The sequence below is a fragment of the Adiantum capillus-veneris genome, chromosome 26 (assembly GCF_014529385.1).
Source record: "Adiantum capillus-veneris isolate H3 chromosome 26, ASM1452938v2, whole genome shotgun sequence".
NCBI classification, from domain to species: domain Eukaryota; kingdom Viridiplantae; phylum Streptophyta; class Polypodiopsida; order Polypodiales; family Pteridaceae; genus Adiantum; species Adiantum capillus-veneris.
The window spans coordinates 119,083,036-119,102,425 of NC_140956.1; the positions used below are offsets into that span (position 1 = coordinate 119,083,036).

At 43.0% G+C, this 19,390-nt stretch overlaps 1 protein-coding gene across 1 annotated transcript; it reads right to left on the reverse strand.

Moving 5' to 3' along the window:
• Window positions 1-3,899: 3,899 nt before the first annotated feature.
• On the reverse strand, window positions 3,900-15,031 carry LOC147424073 (uncharacterized). Its single transcript, XM_086501400.1, has 4 exons — window positions 13,777-15,031; window positions 13,246-13,377; window positions 4,171-4,272; window positions 3,900-4,074 (listed from the first exon to the last, which is right to left on the reverse strand). Exons 1-4 carry the CDS (start codon window positions 13,870-13,872, stop codon window positions 4,015-4,017), a joined length of 390 nt encoding a protein of 129 aa, XP_086357526.1. The 5' UTR covers window positions 13,873-15,031; the 3' UTR covers window positions 3,900-4,014.
• Between the last annotated feature and the right edge of the window lie 4,359 nt (window positions 15,032-19,390).

A 19,390-nucleotide genomic window follows, 5' to 3' on the forward strand; every position in this document is an offset into this window, starting at 1 on the left:
TAATCTGACCTATTTTGATTACGCAGCTAGAATAGGCTAGTATGATTATTCATAGTTTAAACTTTAGAGAGCATAGTGGCGGAAATGACAATAACGGAAGAAATGAGCTCGAGAAGATTGATAAAGCTTACCGAGCCGTGACAAATGGGATATGTTCATGATAGAAGAATTGCCCATGACAGCATCCACCTCTTCGTTCTTATTTGGGTCCCAAGAGATGGCAAGGGTCCTTCGGCGACGAGTCGTATCCGATGAAGATCCACTGCCACCGCCATCGGGTATAGAAGAAGAAGGGAAAATGAGGGCCTTTGGGTCGATACCTTTGCATGCCGGCTTGGATTTATGGTTGAATTGTTGATCCTTTTCCTCAAGCTCCTTCCTCTTCTCGACACTTACGTTGGTGCAGAATCTCACCTCATGTCTCGGCACTTGAAGAAAGCGAGCTCTCACTTTGTCATGCCCCCCTTTCCATGTGTAAGAGAATAACTTGCATGCCCATGCACGAGAACCTCTCACACCACCGACAAGGTTCCCTTCAAGGTCACTTCATCCCACCACGACCATCCCTTTGCGTTTTGAGTGTTGCCCGCATGATCGGAGGGGGGTGTACAAGAAGAAGAGGCCATTGATTAACTGAGAAAGAGGGAGCTTGAGAGAGAGGCTCGACTCCTTGAGAGCTTGAGAGAGAGGCTTCACTTCTTGAGACCAAGGGAGAGAGATATTTTGAAGCCGTGAGGGCAAGCCCAAGGGAGAGAGGGTAGAGCTTGAGAGCAAGGGAGAGAGAGATCCTTCAGGCTTGTTTCATTTGTGAAGAAAAGGGGTGAGGGGGGAGCAATTTATAAAGGTTGCCAAAAAAACAAAACCCCCTAAAAACTACCCGTTTATGATTGTTTTTTTTATTGATGAGACTTGCCAAAATTTGCCAATTTTTTGATCGTTTGCTACCGTTCTGACTGTTCCACCCTGTTCTGGCCCAACTCCCCCCCCCCCCCCCCCCCCCCCCCCCCCTCTCTTGTTGTTCTGGTATCATCTCATCACTCGGAATGCCCTACCATTCCGGGATGTTCCTTGCACAAGTGACCGGCCGGAACGTCATTTAGACATTCCAGGCCCTAGCGAACGCGTTCCTTGTTAACTGTGGTGCTACCAAGGGGGAGTACCATATGACATCGTAAGTTGATCGAAGTGTTTATATATGATTTATGGTTTGTTTTGGTGAGTTGATTTCAAGTGTTAGATGTCAATAAACTTATGTGAGGGTATATGGTTAGTCAAACCGAACCGTACGGACAGATATTAAAAAAGTGGCTCTCTTTTTGTGTTACTGTTTGTCGCATGAGTATCATATAGGCAAAGTGATGTGACAATGTGTTACTGTATATTATGGAGTTGAGCTTGATGCATTGTTTTGAGGTCAAAAACTTTCATTTGCGTGTTATATATGCATCCGAAAATGGCAAAAAGTTGTTTTTTGCATACATGTGAAGTTATGGTTTTTGGTCGAGCTAAGTGTCGGTGCTGTTTTGCATCATGTTTATGTTGATGGAATGATATCATATGACGTATGGAACCTCACAGGTGGATGTGGATTCCTCATGTGCATGTGTAAGATTACTTTCCACCTTTCTAGGTCAAAACTAGTGCTAGAGGGCTGAAGTGCAGATATAGTGCATCACATATGTATGATTGGATATTGTCAAAATTAGATTTTGGTATCAGTTTTAGTTGCTGGTCGGACTTATTTTATGCATAAAGGATTCAAGCCTTAAGAGCCATATGTGTGGGCTCCATTTGATTGTAGTAGATATGCTAAACTCCAAGTATGGGAGTTGGTTCAATGTGAATATTGTTTATGGTCAAGGACTGAGATCCCTCATGGATTATGGTTGTGGCTTTGATTGTGGAATCTGGTGTTTCTCTTGGATCTTTTTTTTGGGTATGGTTATGTTGCCAAAATTTTGACACACATATTATGTGCTAAAGTGGTTTCTGCAGGGATGGATGCACGTCACCCTGAGTTGGGTGGAGTGCTCACCATGTGATGAGATTGGATTATGGTTTATGGTTTTGGATTGAATTATGAAGTGATTTTGATGTTTCATGGTTGATGTGTAAGGGTAGAGAACCTTTACAGTCTGACTACTTAGAAAAAGATTATTTGTGCATATAGAAAATGCTATTGTGATTGGACTCATGTGTTATGTTTCTCATGGTAGCGTCGCTACAAGACTAGGATCACCTATATCGCTTAGCCTTAGACAAAAGGGTTGTTGACCTCAGGCTTTGTTGTATCAGGGGTGTTTTCTAGGCCTACTTTTTTGTTAGGCTCATCTACACAGTTAGTGTGTCAGGGATTGAAGGACCTACACAGATAACACATCAAGAATCTTGCCTTGGCTCTGCCTAAACACCTGATGTTGGGCATCGAAGAGGCATTGTGCCTAAATTGGTATGGTTGGTGTTGATACCCTACCACCTGTTGGTATTTGGGATCCTTTCAAAGGTTCGATTCATGGAGAGAGAGGAGAGAAAGCGGCCTCAGTCTATGTCTGTCTCAGGTAGGTTGGAGATGTTCTGGCTCGCTCCTTCCAAAGGAAAATTTATAGTGCTCTTCTAGTCATTTTGTTATATTTTTTATGTTATGGTATACCTAGATTTTGCTAATGCATTAATACATGGTTGCATGTTTCATTTAGATGGGGCATTTAAAGATTCTCTTTTGTCATTCTCCCGTGTCTCTGCGCACTCTATTTCACCCTCCACTATTCTCTCTCTTTCTCTATTCTTGCAATGTGGTGTAAACATATATTCACCCTCCACAATGTTACTTTTTGTGAGTACGCTTTCATTCATATCACCCATTCAAAGATAGCACTAGTTGCTAGGTGCCCCTGGATGCAGTCTAGGTGCCCCTGGATGTTACTTTTTGTGAGTACGCTTTCATTCATATCACCCATTCAAAGATAGCACTAGTTGCTAGGTGCCCCTGGATGCAGTCTAGCTCATGGCCTAAACTCCATTCTAGGTCGGACATTGAGAACTCCTCCCCTATGCAAACACTTCCATAAATTTGATGTATATTGAAAATTTATGTTGAAATTTTTATATTGAACTTGTATATTAAAAATTGTATAAAAGTGTAAATTTTGTAATTTGGGCATAGACCCCTAGGAAGGGGTATCTCTTAGAGGCCAAGAAGAAAGAGGTTGGTTTCCACTATAAGTGTAACTATTGTAGAATCTTCTATGAGACAGGAGATTGTGATGTTGATGTAGATGCAGAGTCTGCATTTAGTGTAGAGTGCATTTATGATCCTTTTGTGCATGATGCATATATCACTACAAGAGGTTGTTTGCACTTGTGACGCTGTTAGCGACGAAAATACATTGGGTTTTTATACTCCTCAATATCGCTAAGACCGGTCGCTAACATCATTGATATGGGAACGTCGCTATAAGAATTGCTATAACTGTCCTTATATGCGTCGTTATGACCGTCGCTATATAGCGACGCCTATAGCAACGATCATAGTGACGTTTATAGCGACGCTGCAGAGCCTTATATAGCGACGCTCATAGCGATGCCCGAGAGAATTTTTTTTTGGTGGCAGAGCATTCACCATCAACCATATTGAATGTTTCAATAATTGAGTAAATCTAAATGAATCCAAGATAAGCTCAGATTCACCTTTGAAGGAAAGTGTAAGCTTAGATATAGACCCAAAGTAGTCACCCACAAGACAATATAACCATTAACTCCATCATCCATAGTATTGTTTGCAAAATAAAGATACAAAAATGACAAAAGTAAATTGATGAAAGTAAATCAATGACAATTGTACACATCATAGGCAAAATCACTTGATTGTTAAACTTTGCAAATGTAATAGTTACAACACCATTATCATTATTGAAAAAATATACATGGTTTTCCAATAGTTACAAAAAGACATATAAACGTCATCTCATGATACATATGCTATGACAAAAGGAAACTAATGCTATGTAGCTACGGCTATACTGACGTCATCTTATCAGACGTCTCATCACGTCCAAGCGGCGTATCTATCAGATTCTGCAAGAAAAAACAATAAGACAGCTTTCTATAAGTATAAACATATAATTTATAAAACAGTACAACAAATAGATAAGAGTAAAGCCTAATACTAACCATGCCACCGTGAGAACTCAGAATGTCCATCAGGCCGTTTAAGCCCTTCCTGCCTACATACTCGCGCTCGTACGGTGTGGGGTCACGTCCTGTCATTGACCACTGTCAAAACATACAAATAATCCATTATGATAAAATTTAAAAACCCCTAAAACCTAAACTATCAAACCTAAAGAGCAATGCAAAAACACTTACAAAAATCAGCCTCAAATGATGCCTACCTGCCGCTCCCCAAGTGGTGCGAGGTCCCTACCTCTACTCGCGCTTTGACTGCCTCCTTTTGTTGCTTCCACTTGTCGAGATTCTCGCGCGCTGCTTTCTTCGCATTCTTCCAATCTGGTTTGTTCCACCCATGCTTAATTGCTTTTTCCACTTCGGAAGGCTTATGCTTGCAGTATTCACGCATTCAAACCTTCATAGATCTTCATTGAAGCGGTCATCTCGTGTTGAAACAGGAAACTCGTCATAAAGCATGCTGATGACTCTGTCTTTTAAATCACTTGGTACTTCATTCCAGGTGTTTGTAGTGTCTAAACACCTGAGAGCAAATACTGCGCATGTGCGAGATCACCTTCTTGCCTTCATCATCCAAGATGATGCCGCCGCTAAAGTTGATGGAGTAAGGCAAGCCCTCTCGTCGGTGACGCGTGAACCTGGGTATCTCGACAGGGGTCTCTAGCGGCGTGTCGATGGGGGTACGGACGTTAGGTGTCTCCACTATGCCCTAGGCCCCGAAGCGAGGAGTTTCGACTGGAGTGACTCCTGGAGGAGTAGCTAGTGGTGTGTGGCTACTAGGAACGGTCGTCAACCGTGCAAAACCTGGTGTAGCTGGTGATGCCATAGCTGGTGTGGGAGAGGGCAAAGAAGGGAAAGGTAAAGAGCCTCGTAAAAAATGAGGCAGTGTCGAAGCATCATCCCCACAACCATCGCCGCCGCCACCACTAGAGCACCGGTGCCTAGACGAGTGTGAAGATCATCTCGTCGACACCGAAGCTTCGGAGCGCGTTGAATGCTCCGAAATACAGCAAGACGCTAAAGCAGTAGGAACACGTGATGGTGCTAGGAGAGTTTTAATGTTGTAGGAAACTATCCCAAGAGACCTTAAATATCTAGCCGACGTTAAAATTGAAAACTCTCCTAGCACCATCCCGCGTTCCTACTTCTTTAGCATCTCCCTCTGTTTCGGAGCATTTAGCGCGCTCCAAAGCTTCGGTATCGATGAGACGTTCTTCACACTCGTCTAAGCACCGGTGCTCTAATGGTGGCAGTGGCGGTTGTTGTGGGGATGCCACTGCCGATGCCTCGACACCGCCTCGTGTTCGACGAAGCTCTTTACCCTCCCCTTCTTTGCCCGCCCCACACTAGCCACGTCATCGCCATCTACACCAAGTTTTGCGCAACTGACAGCCATTGCTAGCAGCCACACACCACTAGCTACTCCTCCAAGAGTCACTCCAGTCGACACTCCTCGCTTCGGAGCCCAAGGCCCAGTGGATACACCTAACATCCGTACCCCCATCGACACGAAGCTAGAGACCCTTGCCGGGACACCCAAGTTCACGCGTCATCGATGAGAGAGATTGCCTTACTCCGTCGACTTCAGCGGCGGCATCATCTTGGCTGATGAAGGCAAGAAGGTGATCTCGCACATGCACGGTCTTTGTTCTCAGGTGTTTAGACACTACATACGAAACACCTGGAGTGAAGTACTAAGTGATTTAAAAGACAGAGTTATCAACATTCTTCATGACGAGTTTCCCGTTCCAACACGGGATGAGCGCTTCAATGAAGATGTGATGAAGGTTTGAATGCGCGAATACTACAAGCACAAGCGTTCCGAAGTGCAAAAATCAATTAAGCATGGGTGGAACAAACCAGATTGGCTAGCCAAAGAAGATTGGAAGAATGCAAAGAAAACAACACAAGAATCCCAACAAGTGGAAGCAACAAAAGGAGACAGCCAAAGCGTGAGTAGAGGCAGGGAGCTCGCACCACTTGGGGAGCGGCAAGTGTGCATCATTTGAGGTCGATTTGGTAACTGTTTTTGCATTGCTCTTTAGGTTTGATAGTTTAGGGTTTAGGGTTTAGGGATTTTTAAATTCTAACATAATGGATTCTTTGTATGTTTTGGCAATGGTCGATGACAGGACGTGCCCCACACCATACGAACGTGAGTACGTAGACAGGAAGGGCTTAAACGCTCTGATGGACATTCTGAGTTCTCACGGTAGCATGGTTAGTATTAGGGTTTACTCTTTTCTATTTGTTGTATTGTTTTATAAATTATATGTTTATACTTATAGAAAGCTGTCTTTTTTTTTTGTAGAATCTGACAGATACGCCGCTTGGACACGATGAGACGTCTGATTACAGGACGTCAGTCTAGCCGTAGCTACATGGCATTAGTTTCCTTTTGTCATAGCATATGTATCATGAGATGACGTTTATATGTCTTTTTGTAACTATTGGAAAACCATGTATATTTTTTCAATAATGACAATGGTGTTGTAACTATTACATTTGCAAAGTTTAACAATCGAGTGATTTTGCCTATGATGTGTACAAGTGTCATTGATTTACTTTTATCAATTAACTTTTGTCAGTTTTGTATCTTTATTCTACAAACAATACTATGGATGATGGAGTTAATGATTATATTGTCTTGTGGGTGACTACTTTGGGTCTATATCTAAGCTTGCACTATCTTTCAAAGGTGAATCTGAGCTTATCTTGGATTCATTTTTGTCTTGTGGGTGACTACTTTGGGTCTATATCTAAGCTTGCACTTTCTTTCAAAGGTGAATGTAGGCTTATCTTGGATTCATTTAGGTTTACTCAATCATTGAAACATTCAATATGGTTGATGGGTAAAATGCCCTACCACCAAAATAATTTCTCTCGGGCGTCGCTATGAGCGTCGTTATATAAAGCTCTGCAACGTCGCTATAAGCGTCGCTATAGGTGGCCTGTAAACGTCGTTATGATCATCGCTATATAGCAACGATTATAGTGACAGTTATAGCGACCTTTCCGTATCGATGCTTTTAGCGACGGTCTTAGCGACTCCGGGGAGTATAAAAACCCAATGTATTTTCGTCGCTAGCGGCGTCACAAGTGCACACAACCTCTTGTAGTGCTACACACTCATAGAGCAACCATGAAGTAAATTTCCCAAAAGGATAAAATTTCAACTTTTTTCACCAATAGGAAGTCATCTCTCTCTCTTCCACATGAAAATATCAACTGATGTGTCAAATTTTTTTCATTTTTCCACTTTTGATCGAAACTAGGTCATTTTCAGGTTATTTTTGACCCTAAGAAGACCATTTTCTATGCGAAAATCCCAAATAGATTGAGAAAAATCCCTAAATTTTTAAGATCACTCGAATAAGGATACAAAGCATAGATATGCATTAAGTTTTCTCACCTTTTGTATTTTGGGATCAATCACTTTCGATGCAATTTTATGATGACGCCCATTAGTTGCTATTTTTGGAAGCTTTTGCCCGTATCAATCTTGTAGGCGAGATGAGCTTTTGCCCGCATCAATCTTGTAGGCCATGACTCCCTAGATAGGTATGTACATGATAGCGACTACAATAGCCGCTTCAAGATATATCACATTATGTAAATGATTGCTTTTGTTTTGATACATTAAAATGTGTTTAAACTGAGGTGATTGTTTCTATTTCAGATTATTCACGTGCCATGGCACAATATCCACCCCCTCTAAACCTGCACATCCTCCTGTATGTTCCACAATAGTATTTGATAAGCAGAAAAACTCATGGTCAAATATCATATTTTCACTTTCATCTTGAGTTTGCATGTCACTAGGTTGTGCATAAATGGAACAACATCCTCTCTTCTTTTGAACAATTTAACTCTTGTTTTGCACTAGAAATTTTCATTTTTGTCCCATCCAACTCATGTAAGGTGTAAGTTCCATTTACATGCACATGCTTGCCAACATAAGGGCCAAATCATCTCTTTGCAAGCTCCCTTATTGTACAGTGCTTGCTTTCAAGTTTACTATCATACACCAACACCCAATCACCTTCTTGAATGGATTTTCGTATGAGCCTATGTCTCTTGTGAAATCTCTTTCAACCTTGCATCTTTTAGTCAAGCTTTTGCAAGCGCTCAATGTCTTCAGGCCTTCTTTCCAATTTCCATATGTGCAATGGAAGAAGGTCTTCTCTACTCATTCCATCTTTCCATGGAAATACATTCCATGTAAGAACTACATATTCAATTGGCATCATAGGTTGTGGACCATACATCAATTCAATAGGCATATAGTCAGTGAGAGTGAACTATGTGTCGTATGGTCAACCCATAATGCAAATGACAATAGCGTTGTCCACTCTCCAAGACTACCTTCACAAGCCTTAGCCAAAGCGTTAATTCTAGGAGGATGTCCTATTTCACTCTTTCCATTGCCCTTTGGGCTATAAGCACAAGTTAAAGCTAGTTTGATGCCCATCCTAGAGAAGAATCCCTTGCTTCGTTAGTATACAATTCTCCTCTATCCGTAGTTATTTTTGCCACGTATCCATAACAACAGATCACATCTTCAAGAAGGAATTTACATACACCTTGTGTATTGTTTGTCCTCGATGCACTCCCTCCACCTTGATCAGACAAATTTTTTCTTGCAAGCGCCAAATACCTTATTTTCCAAAGTCCTAAAGGCATTGTGACCAAATCCACAACCCATTTGTAATGTACGGTCAATGGATAAGTAGGATGTAGTCCATCACGATGCCATACATTTGAATACATTTTTCATGTCACACATGTCTCCACAAAAGCAACCACATCCTTATACATCCCTTTCCACCAATACCTTTGTTTCACTTTGGCGAAGGTTGCCCATACACTTTGATATCTTGACCTTAAACTTTCACGGAACTCCTTGATAATCTCTTGTTGTGAGTAGCCTTATCAGATACTATTGGCAACATTGTTCTCTCTCTTTGTTTAGGATGCTTCCATGAGCATTTGTCATTCAAGAACTATTCATCTTCTTCGCCTCTTATATTCTTGCTCAGTCTAATCATCCTGTTTTAGCAAGGTACTTAAGTGTTGACATATCAAGAGCCATTCACCCTCATATAACTCCTCTAAAAAGGATTCAAGTGAAGATACAAAACATGCATGATTACTCTTTGCATGAGCAATAGTGTAAGACTTTGTGCCTACATCATATCCCTCGACAATCATGTCATGTTCATCTTCATACCTTGCCCTAGATAGCGTATCTACCATTGGATTGTCCTTCCCTGCAATATGCTTGAACTCGGCATTCAAAGACTTTATGTAGGCCATCGATCACAACATTTCAATGTTAGGAGCTGAACAATTTGTAATCATTCCAAGAAGAGACAAACAATAAATTTTCACAACCTATTGATGCCCCTATCAAATATTCCTTGTCACACGTCAATAATGTGACCACTCCTCATAATTCCCTTCTTAACTGCACATAATATCTTTTATGATAACTCAAAACCTTGGCCCTAAACCTCACCACATACCTTTGTCCCTCATCATCGTCTTTCCCGATTGCCTATCCTATCCCTATATGACCCTTCATAATGACAGATCTTTCACATGCATAGTCTACCTTTCTTTCTCTATCATGTTGGTATGCGCCCTACTTTGGATTGCCCACCACAAGTTACCCATTCACACTCTCATCAGGGCATTCTTTGTGATCGAGCCATCCAACTTGGCCACTCATGACCCAAGGATGTGAGGAACTTCACACCATAGAGGTCTACATCAAAGGGTACACAGAATCATTGAGGGACATCGAGCATGCCCCCCGATAGCTGACTATGGAGGACATTGAGGCCACACTGTAGAGACCCATGAGGGAGCTCATGGGATGATCACCATTGTCTACTACTGCCCCCAATGTGCACCTCATTAGCCCTCATGTACCCACTCCCCATTAGAACATTGATGTTGATGAGTATATAGGTTAGGCTTGCTTACCTACCCACTCTAGCTACCCTAATTTATTTTTATCTTTATGTTCCCCTAACATTGTACTAGAGTCACACATGGTTGTATCTTTCGGTTTGATAGGTCATTTTGGCCTTTTAAAGACGTTAACACTAGAATGGTAACAGCACACTTTTATGTCCTTGGACACTTTTGTGTCCTGTTAAGTGACCATTTTGCTTGAATTATTTGAAGAGTATGAAAATGAATTTCTAGGTGCTATATATCCACAAAGTTGACTTATGAGCTGAAAAAAACTTAGCATTTTTTTTTGAGTATCGATCTCACCATTATTAACCTTACTCTTGCACAACATTTTTGAACCTAAACTGTGTGAAAAAACGGGTCTTGTTTTTGGCTTTTTTTCATTTTTTGGCAACTATACCACTCTAAACTTCATGTTTGTGAGGTTTAGATGGCTAGAGGTTAGGCCTTCCTAGTTCTCAACATGTTTTGATGCTTGTAGGGAGAGCTAAGTGTTAAAATTGAAAGTTATGACCAATTTACAAGAATTGCATAATCTTGTTTTTTGGCCAAAATTAGCACTTATATGATTTTTTTGGTGGCTTTCTTGATATCCAAATTCAATTTTGATTGTGTAAGTGTAATGTATAACATAAAGCTCATCTTTCTTGAGTTTTGGGGGACCTAATATGCTATATAGCATAGTATATGATGATGGTTGAGTTTTTTGATTGCTGAAGAATACGATACATTTTAGAGTAGCAAGTATAACTTTCTCAATATTGCTAGTTTCTTAGGCCAATTGTGTGTATTTTGTAGGTAGTGACCATATCTAATCGTAGACTACAAACTTGGCTAGATATTGAGTAGTTTCTATGGGTTTCCAGAGGTCATTATGCTAAACCCAGTTTTTTCATGTTTGTTGTATTTAGTACTTTATCATTGCCCTCAAGGTTCCAATTCTAAGAGATCCACTATCCTTTTGACATGCTCCATGGCTCCTTTTGAATCCAGAGGCCCAAAGGAAACTAAGAAAACATGTATATAGTATCTGTATTGAGCGTGACTATAGAAACTTTGATGATAGGTCCACAGAATGGCAAAAATGCAACTTTTTTGAACCTTTTTTTTTGCCCAAAAAAAAGTTAGTAAGGTAAAAGCAACCATATGTTTTGGTCACCAACCCATTGAAGTTAACGGGGCATTTTATCTCATGTCCTACAAAAATCTCCACTCTTATTTATATGCAATCAACCGTAAGAAATTGCTGTTTTGGACAAAATGCATTGGTCCATAAACTTTGGAGGCTTGTAGTGACCAAGGGATGAGAAAAATTACAAGTTTCTCATTTTTTCCATATGTGGTAGTTATTGAACTATAAACTCATGAAAGGATTTTTCAAAATGAGTGGATCTACTATGGTTTTGGAATTTTTTCCCAAAACCCTGAAAGGACACTTTTATGTCCTGTTAGGTTACCATTCTAGTGTTAATATATCATTTGATTTCATCGCTCTGTGTGTGTGTGTGTGTGTGTGTGTGTGTGTGTGTGTGTACCTCGTAAAGGAGGGATGGGGGTCGTTGAAGAGAGATGCGGTGGGGACAAATTAGGAGAGATCGCCGATGGGCGCCACCCTCGCTTTACTCCAGAGTGGATGGAGAATGATCTTGCTCAATTGCTGTGGGAGCAAAAATGACTCTCGCGACGAATTTGGGTCTTTTTTTTAAAGACGTAACACTGTCTTTTACACAACGCTTTATAGTTTGTAAATGTTGCTATGAGCGTCACAAGGTACGATGCACTTAGCGACACTTTTATTATCTTTTGGGCTTGCAACTTGCCAATAAGCATCTATGAGCTTTTACGTTTAGCATTAATGGGAACATTGGTGTCACATCTACAGATTGTGCATTCAAGTTTGCAGAGGGAAAAATGCGGTATCTTCTAGTTGCAACGAGGGCATGCTACTTAGCCAAAAAATGGAAGAATGGGCAAAAGCCAAGTCCTTTGTGCAAGCTAAATGGAAAGACAAGTCCTCCACCTTCATCGCATGTCACCCAAAAACAAGTTAGATTCATCATCATCAAATAGCATGCCAACAAGCTCCTACATTTTTCATGAGCCAAGGCCAAGCTTCAATTCCATACATCAGGAATCAAGTAGAAATGGTTTCTACATTCTTCTAGAGAAAGGTGTCTCTTGGATGTCTTCTCCATAAGTACTTGTAAGGCTTATCTCGTTACTTATATTCAAGTGAAAATGGAAAGAAGACCACTTGACAATACAAATAACAAGGAAGAGCAGTAGCTAAATGAAGAATTATCTCCTTCACCATTTTCTTGTTGTAGCTCTAGTGCCACAATCATTAACAACATTGAAAAGGATTCATAACATTGACGGTGCCTGTATGTATTTAGAATATATGTTAAAATTTAGAGAGAGGCATATGCACCATCAACATATAACTACATGTTTGATCGGTCCATATTTATTCATTGGCCTCTTGAGAAGGCACATAAGAGGGCTTGCCTTGGTTAATGCTTACGCTTCAACGTGAGGACTAAAGGATTGATCATTGAGTTAACCCTCTTTTCACCCATCCTCTAGTTGCAAAAACCCGCTTTTCTCTAGTACTTTGCACCTTTTGAAATTCCTAGATGGGTTCCTAGTTTTAGAGCATATCTTAAACTAGCAAGTGTCTAATGATTCATCAAGCAATTTTCTTACCATATAGCTACTTAACTTTCAATTTGGTAGGAATATTGTTAGTTGAAGCATCTAGGAGTATTCTCACATTTGCTAGTTTGTACTATTTTTAGATGTGTATATTGAAACTAGCAAAACATCTAGTCCAAAGTTCCTTGTGGGATGTTGTGAATGGCCATGCATGTGCTGAGATTGTGCAAGCCATTTAGATTGTAGATTTTATCAAAATTAACTCACAATGGAAAACATATTCATCGCGCATTCAAAAAATGTAACAAGCTTTATTACAAAAATATGATTTTTGCTATTCGGTTACTAGTCATTTAACTAAACTTAGGTAGGCTATGGTTTTGATTAATTAAACATGAACTAGATTTTCAATATGGCGTGCACCTGGTTTGTTGATTTTCTGAAGAGCTGGCCTGATTTCCTTCGATGAGATGTGGAGGAGCCAGTCGACCCGCAAGACCTGCAGGAAGGGACGTGGAAGGGGAGACAATGCCGAACATGACAAGTGGAGTCATCCTGTTGAGGAATATAATGGTTCAGAATTCCACCCGCTAAGAGCTAGTCACGCAAAAGTTGCCAGAGAGGCCACCCTCATCCCCTGCCGTCACTCTACTACAGAACCAACCACCACATCCTACCTTGGAGTGCCCCTGCTCTAGCCTTCACGGGCGCTGACTCTCGTCCGACACCTGCTCTGCCCCGTTGCCTGCTGCTCTGCTGCCATTAATTGTATCCAAGAAGAAGCTAGGGGAGGGCCTGTGGGCAAATCCTTAGGGCGTAGATTGGGGACTTCGTGTAGTATCTAGGCGGGGAGTTGGTTTCCCACGTTTAACAAGGCACTACCTGGCCAAATCCCACCAGCTTCCATTGGCACGATCCTGGCGTGCTGTTGCCCCGACTCCTCTAGCTGCACACCGGTGGTCCCCTACTTTTCAGCTCCTTGTATAGCATGGGAATGTTGTCGAGGATTGGGGGCCGGGTTGCAGGCATTTGAGAGCCTCTCGAGGGCATGGGAGCTTCCAAGTCGCCAAGCCAATGTGCAGGATACGACTCACGAGTCACAAAACAGGAGGGGAACAACAGACATTCAGAGAAGTGAAATTAGGAGAGGGGCAAAATCAAGCGCGGAGACTCGAGAGACATGCCTGCCAAGTCTCCAACCGTGCCGAGACTTATTAGGGACTCGGGAGTAGGGAGTCCAGTCTTATCAGAGCGTCGGGACTCGGTATGTGCAGTGTGATATCCAGTTGGCAACTTGGCAGAGTCGAAAGATTGAAATTTAAAGATTGCAGTGTGATATCCAGTTGGCAACTTGGCAGAGTCGAAAGATTTGTTGATTTTCTGAAGAGCTGGCCCGATTGCCTTCGATGAGAGCTGGAGGAGACGATGCCGAACATGCCAAGTGGAGTCATCCTGCTGAGGAAATATGACGGTTCAGAATTCCACCCGTTAAGTACTAGTCACAAGTGAGTGACACAGAGAGATGGAAACGCAATAGTTGCGAGAGAGGCCAGGCCCTCATCCCCTGCCGTCACTCTACTACAGAACCAGCCACCACATCCTACCTTGGAGTGCCCCTGCACTAGCCTTCACCGGCGCCGACTCTCGTCCTATGCCTGCTCTGCCCCGCTTCATGCTTCTCTGCTGCCATTAATTGTATCCAAGAAGAAGCTAGGGGAGGGCCTGTGGGCAAATCCGTAGGGCGTAGATTGGGGACTTCGTGTAGTACCTAGGCGGGGAGTTGGTTTCCCACGTTTAACAAGGCACTACCAGGCCAAATCCCACCAGCTCCCATTGGCACGATCCTGGCGTGCTGTTGCCCCGACACCTCCAGCTACGACACCGGTGGTCCCCGACTTTTCAGCCTGCGCTACTGCCTGTTCATAGCCCGCCCTCTGCCTTGCTCCGTCCGAGTTCCAACTCAAAGGTCCTTGTATAGCATGGGAATGCTGTCGAGGAATGGGGGCGGGGTTGCAGGCATTTGAGAGCCTCTCGAGGGCATGGGAGCTTCCGAGTCGCCAAGCCAATGTGCAGGATACGACTCACGAGTCACAAAAGAGGAGGGGAACAACAGACATTCAGAGAAGTGAAATTAGGAGAGGGGCAAAATCAAGCGTGGAGACTCGAGAGACATGCCTGCCAAGTCTCCAACCGTGCCGAGACTTATTAGGGACTCGCGACTCGGGAGTCCAGTCTTATCAGAGCGTCGGGACTCGGTACGTGCAGTGTGGTATCCAGTTGGCAACTTGGCACTGGGCAGAGCTGTAGCCTTTTCGAAAGATTGAAATTTGAAATTTGGCGCTCTCTCCAAGCGATCCAAAACCCTCCCCAAGAAACCAGTTCTACCAGATATTACTCAATTAATAGAATGTTTACAAGTAACTCCAATTTTTTTTTAGTGCACAATAGTCTACACACATTCTGTATGTACCATCCTTTTTATGCACTAACTAGTAAAACGGCGCCGCCTTCGGCGACGCCATGCCGCCTCTTACCTTCAAACCCCTTGCTCATTGTTCCTCAATCCGCCCCTTAGTTGCACGAAGCCTACGGCTTTGCTTGGTTGCCAAAGGCTACTCAGCAAAATTTGGGGGAAATGTGTCTTACAATTGCATCGCTTTGAAATTTGAAAATGCTTTCTGAGAATAAGAGGAAAAGGAAAAAACCCGTGTAGATTTTGAGAAAAATAGTGTAAAAATCATAAAACTTTGCTCTATTTTCCAATAATTCCTCTAGGAAAATCCATAAAAAGGAGTTGTGTTTGGTTGTGAAATTGATCTTTCCAGAACACTACTTGCTCACTGCTCAACACCTTGCCTTTTTCCTCCTCCCTTGATCTCTCCTTTCTATGCTACCCGGTGGCTAGCCATGCGCATATTCGTGCAAAAGTAAGGATAATAAAGTAGTGTTTTTATGGACTTTGAGTCCTTTTGATGGATTTTCCAAGAGGAAGTATTGAAAAATAGAGCAAAGTTTTACTATTTTTACACTATTTTCCTCAAAATCTAAGCGGGTTTTTTCCTTTTCCTCTTCCTCTCATAAAGCATTTTAAAATTTCAAAGCAATGTAATTGTAACACACATTTTCCTCGAACTTTGGTGAGCAGCCTTTGGCAACCAGGCAAAGCTGTAGGCTTCGTGCAACCAAGGGGATGTTTGAGGAACAATGCACAGAGAGAGAGAGAGAGAGAGAGAGAGAGAGAGAGAGAGAGAGAGAGAGAGAGAGAGAGAGATAGATAGATAGATTTTATTATCGTCCTCGGAGGTCAAATATGACCTATGGGACCAAAGTTACATGTGATGTAGTATGTGTATGGCTGATGAGTGACTCTCGATGCTCCAAAATTGTAGTGATGAGAGTCGCAATGGAGAGCCCACACTTTGGCTGGGAGAGGAAAGTGTGTAGGTCTAAGTTATGGCTGAAAATGTGAGAGAAGCAAGTTCGGATGTGATCAAAAGCTGAGCACTCTAGTAGTGTGTGGTACTCAGACTCTCGAACTTGCAGTGAGCATAATGTGCACAATCGATTTGACTCTTCTCCATTGCCCCAACGCCCTATCTCGCATCGAAGGAAATGGGAGCTAAGCCGAATTGCTGCGATAGTGCGTATCGCGGACAAGGGAATAGGCTCAAGCATGTAAGTGTGAGTACGGTTTCCTCTCTCAGCGAAGAACATGGTTTTGTAGTTGGGGGCAATATAGGTGGTGTAATGTATGAAGCGTGACCCACCGGATTTCTCCCAAGCCGTAATACATTGGCGTTGTAGAAAAGCTTCTTCATTCACTTGAGAGTCAATTGAAGCATCATGTAGCAAGTGTAATGCATCCCATCTCCCAAACCCCTTCTTTATATCTTGCATCCATCCCGTGCTCAAGATCTTGCTTTTATGCGTCTTTTGAACTTTTTTTCTTGCTTCCCATGCAATTGTAGGAAGTCGATGTGAGTGGTTTTGACGCATCTTTATCATGTACTCCACAACCCTTTCCATGCCCATAACCTCAATTGGAAGAGATCCCGACTCAAGAAGTATGAGCATATATGGTGTTTGTGTCTTAACTTGGAGAAAGTTTGTAAGAAAACGCTTTTGGACATTCTCAAACTCTTTCCAAGTAGACTTTGAGATGCTCCCGCTCCACACTTCAACTCCATAAAGGAGAACCGGTGTCACCAATGCATCAAAAAGATAGAGAGAGAGAGAGATCCTAAGTAAGAGCAAGGGGTTTGAGGGTAAGAGGGGCCATGGCCGGCCACCTCCGGTGGCCTCTCTCTTCTTTCTCTCTCCTCCTTTATCACTTGCACCTACCACCCCCCCCCCACACCCCGCTTTGATCTCTCACTGTGTCTCGTCGTTTTGCAGTGCTGTAAAGGAGATCCCCATACTTTTTTATTTTGGGAGGTAGGGGCAAGGGCTTTCTTCGAGACTTTGAGGCCTTAAATGCTCCTCTCTCTCTCTCTCTCTCTCTCTCTCTCTCTCTCTCTCTCTCTCTCTCTCTCTCTCTCTCTCTCTCTCTCTCTCTCTCTCTCTCTCTCTCTCTGTGGACCTCCCCGCCACCAATTGTCAATAGGACATCGTGCGCTCTCGTCGAGTGTGCTTCCTACCCAGTGCCACCTTGACGCTTTGTGCCTTGTTGTCTTCTCTATAATGCCCCCTTGTTGGGTGTTGAGCAATCCGCCCTCTCCTTCAACTTGATGGTGGAGTATCTCTAGAATTCAAGAATGACACATTCTCATCAACTTACCTATCTATAATACAAACAACACCAAAAGCCTTCATCATTTCAAATCTTTGAGGGACCTTGAAAATACTAAATTTGGAAAATGAGACGTAGTTTAGCCGGCACCTGCTCTAAAGTTAACTCGCTGTTAACTAGTAAGCAACATTTTTGAATTTGAACTATTTTCTCGTATATCTTATTGTTTTTTCCCCTTTATCCTCGCTGGCAACCGATCTCCCTCCCTCTCTCTCTCTCTCTCTTCCAACTTGTAGCACTTCTAGTTTCATTCTATATGTTTTTTGTACCCAAACATGGATGAGATTCACCAGTTTGTGTCTCACGGGTCATTTTGGGCCTTGGCCTCTTTGGGCCTTGGCCTCTTGAAGACGTTAATATATTATTTTGACCTCGATCTTGAAGTTTTATCATTTTGGCCTCAAGCTTCAATTGAAGTTAATATATCATTTCATTTTTTGCCCGTGGCCATCAACTTCAAATTAGAAGGATCACGATTCACGAAACACCAGATATCTCTCTCTCTCTCTCTCTCTCTCTCTCTCTCTCTCTCTCTCTCTCTCTCTCTCTCTCTCTCTCTCTCTCTCTCTCTCTCTCTCTCTCTCTCTCTCTCTCTCTCTCTCTCTCTCTCTCTCTCTCTCTCTCTGTGTGTGTGTAGTTGCACGCGCACTGGCCTCACTATTGCCGGAGATGCAGAGCCACACTGCCGGAGATGTAGAGCTTCCCGCACCCTCCCTTTATACTGAGACACACCATGCTACCACCGCCGGGATACACACTAACACTAACACTCGATGTAGAGGTAGAAGCAGCAGGCCGCACATCCCGAACAACAGCAGTTGCATTCATTCTAGCACTGGTGAGGTAAAACTATCCTTGAGATTGCGACTCAGAGGAGAGAGAGAGAGAGAGAGAGAGAGAGAGAGAGAGAGATCCCTCAGATGAGTTCCCTTCGGATGAGCGTTCCTCCCTCACTCGTTGCTAAGCCATGAAAAGCAAGCAAGCTTGCTCTCTCTCTCTCTCTCTCTCTCTCTCTCTCTCTCTCTCTCTCTCTCTCTCTCTCTCTCTCTCTCTCTCTCTCTCTCTCTCTCTCTCTCTCTCTCTCTCTCGCGATGGGGAGTTCTTGGACTGAGCCTGCAAAAGGAAAAAAACAACCCATACCTGCTCATTTATATTCGGGGGTGTCTGGGCTCGAGGTGGTGAAGAGGGGGGAGGTACCAGACTGCAAATAGGCGGCTCCGCATGTTGGGCTTGATTGGCGAGAGAGAGAGAGAGAGAGAGAGAGAGAGAGAGAGAGAGAGAGAGAGAGAGAGAGAGAGAGAGAGAGAGAGAGAGAGAGAGAGAGAGAGAGAGAGAGAGAGAGAGAGAGAGAGACTCCCCATGGCCTGCAGCGTCTGCACACACCCAAACTGCGCAGGAAGTTCCATCAGAATCAGAGATCTGTATTTTGCACTGCAAAAGCAGATGGATTTCTTGTGGGTGAAGGAGGGGAGGGGGGGACATCTTGACTTGCGGGAAGATTTGAGGAGAGCACCCCTTGAATTGTGCCTGCCACTGTGGAGGATTAAATGTTGTGCAGCCGGCGACCGCAGGTTGAGGAGAAATCGCAGCTCAAGGGGCATCCTTGAATCACAAACCTTGCCATGTTGTGTGTGCATAAGCCATGCTGGCTATGCCACGTTGGCCAAAGGAGGTAGAAAGGGAGGGGAAGGGCCTGGTTGTAGGCATTTGCAGACACGTGGAGTCTACCCCTCTCTTTTTAATATAGATATAAGATAAAACATTTAAAAAAAATGGAAA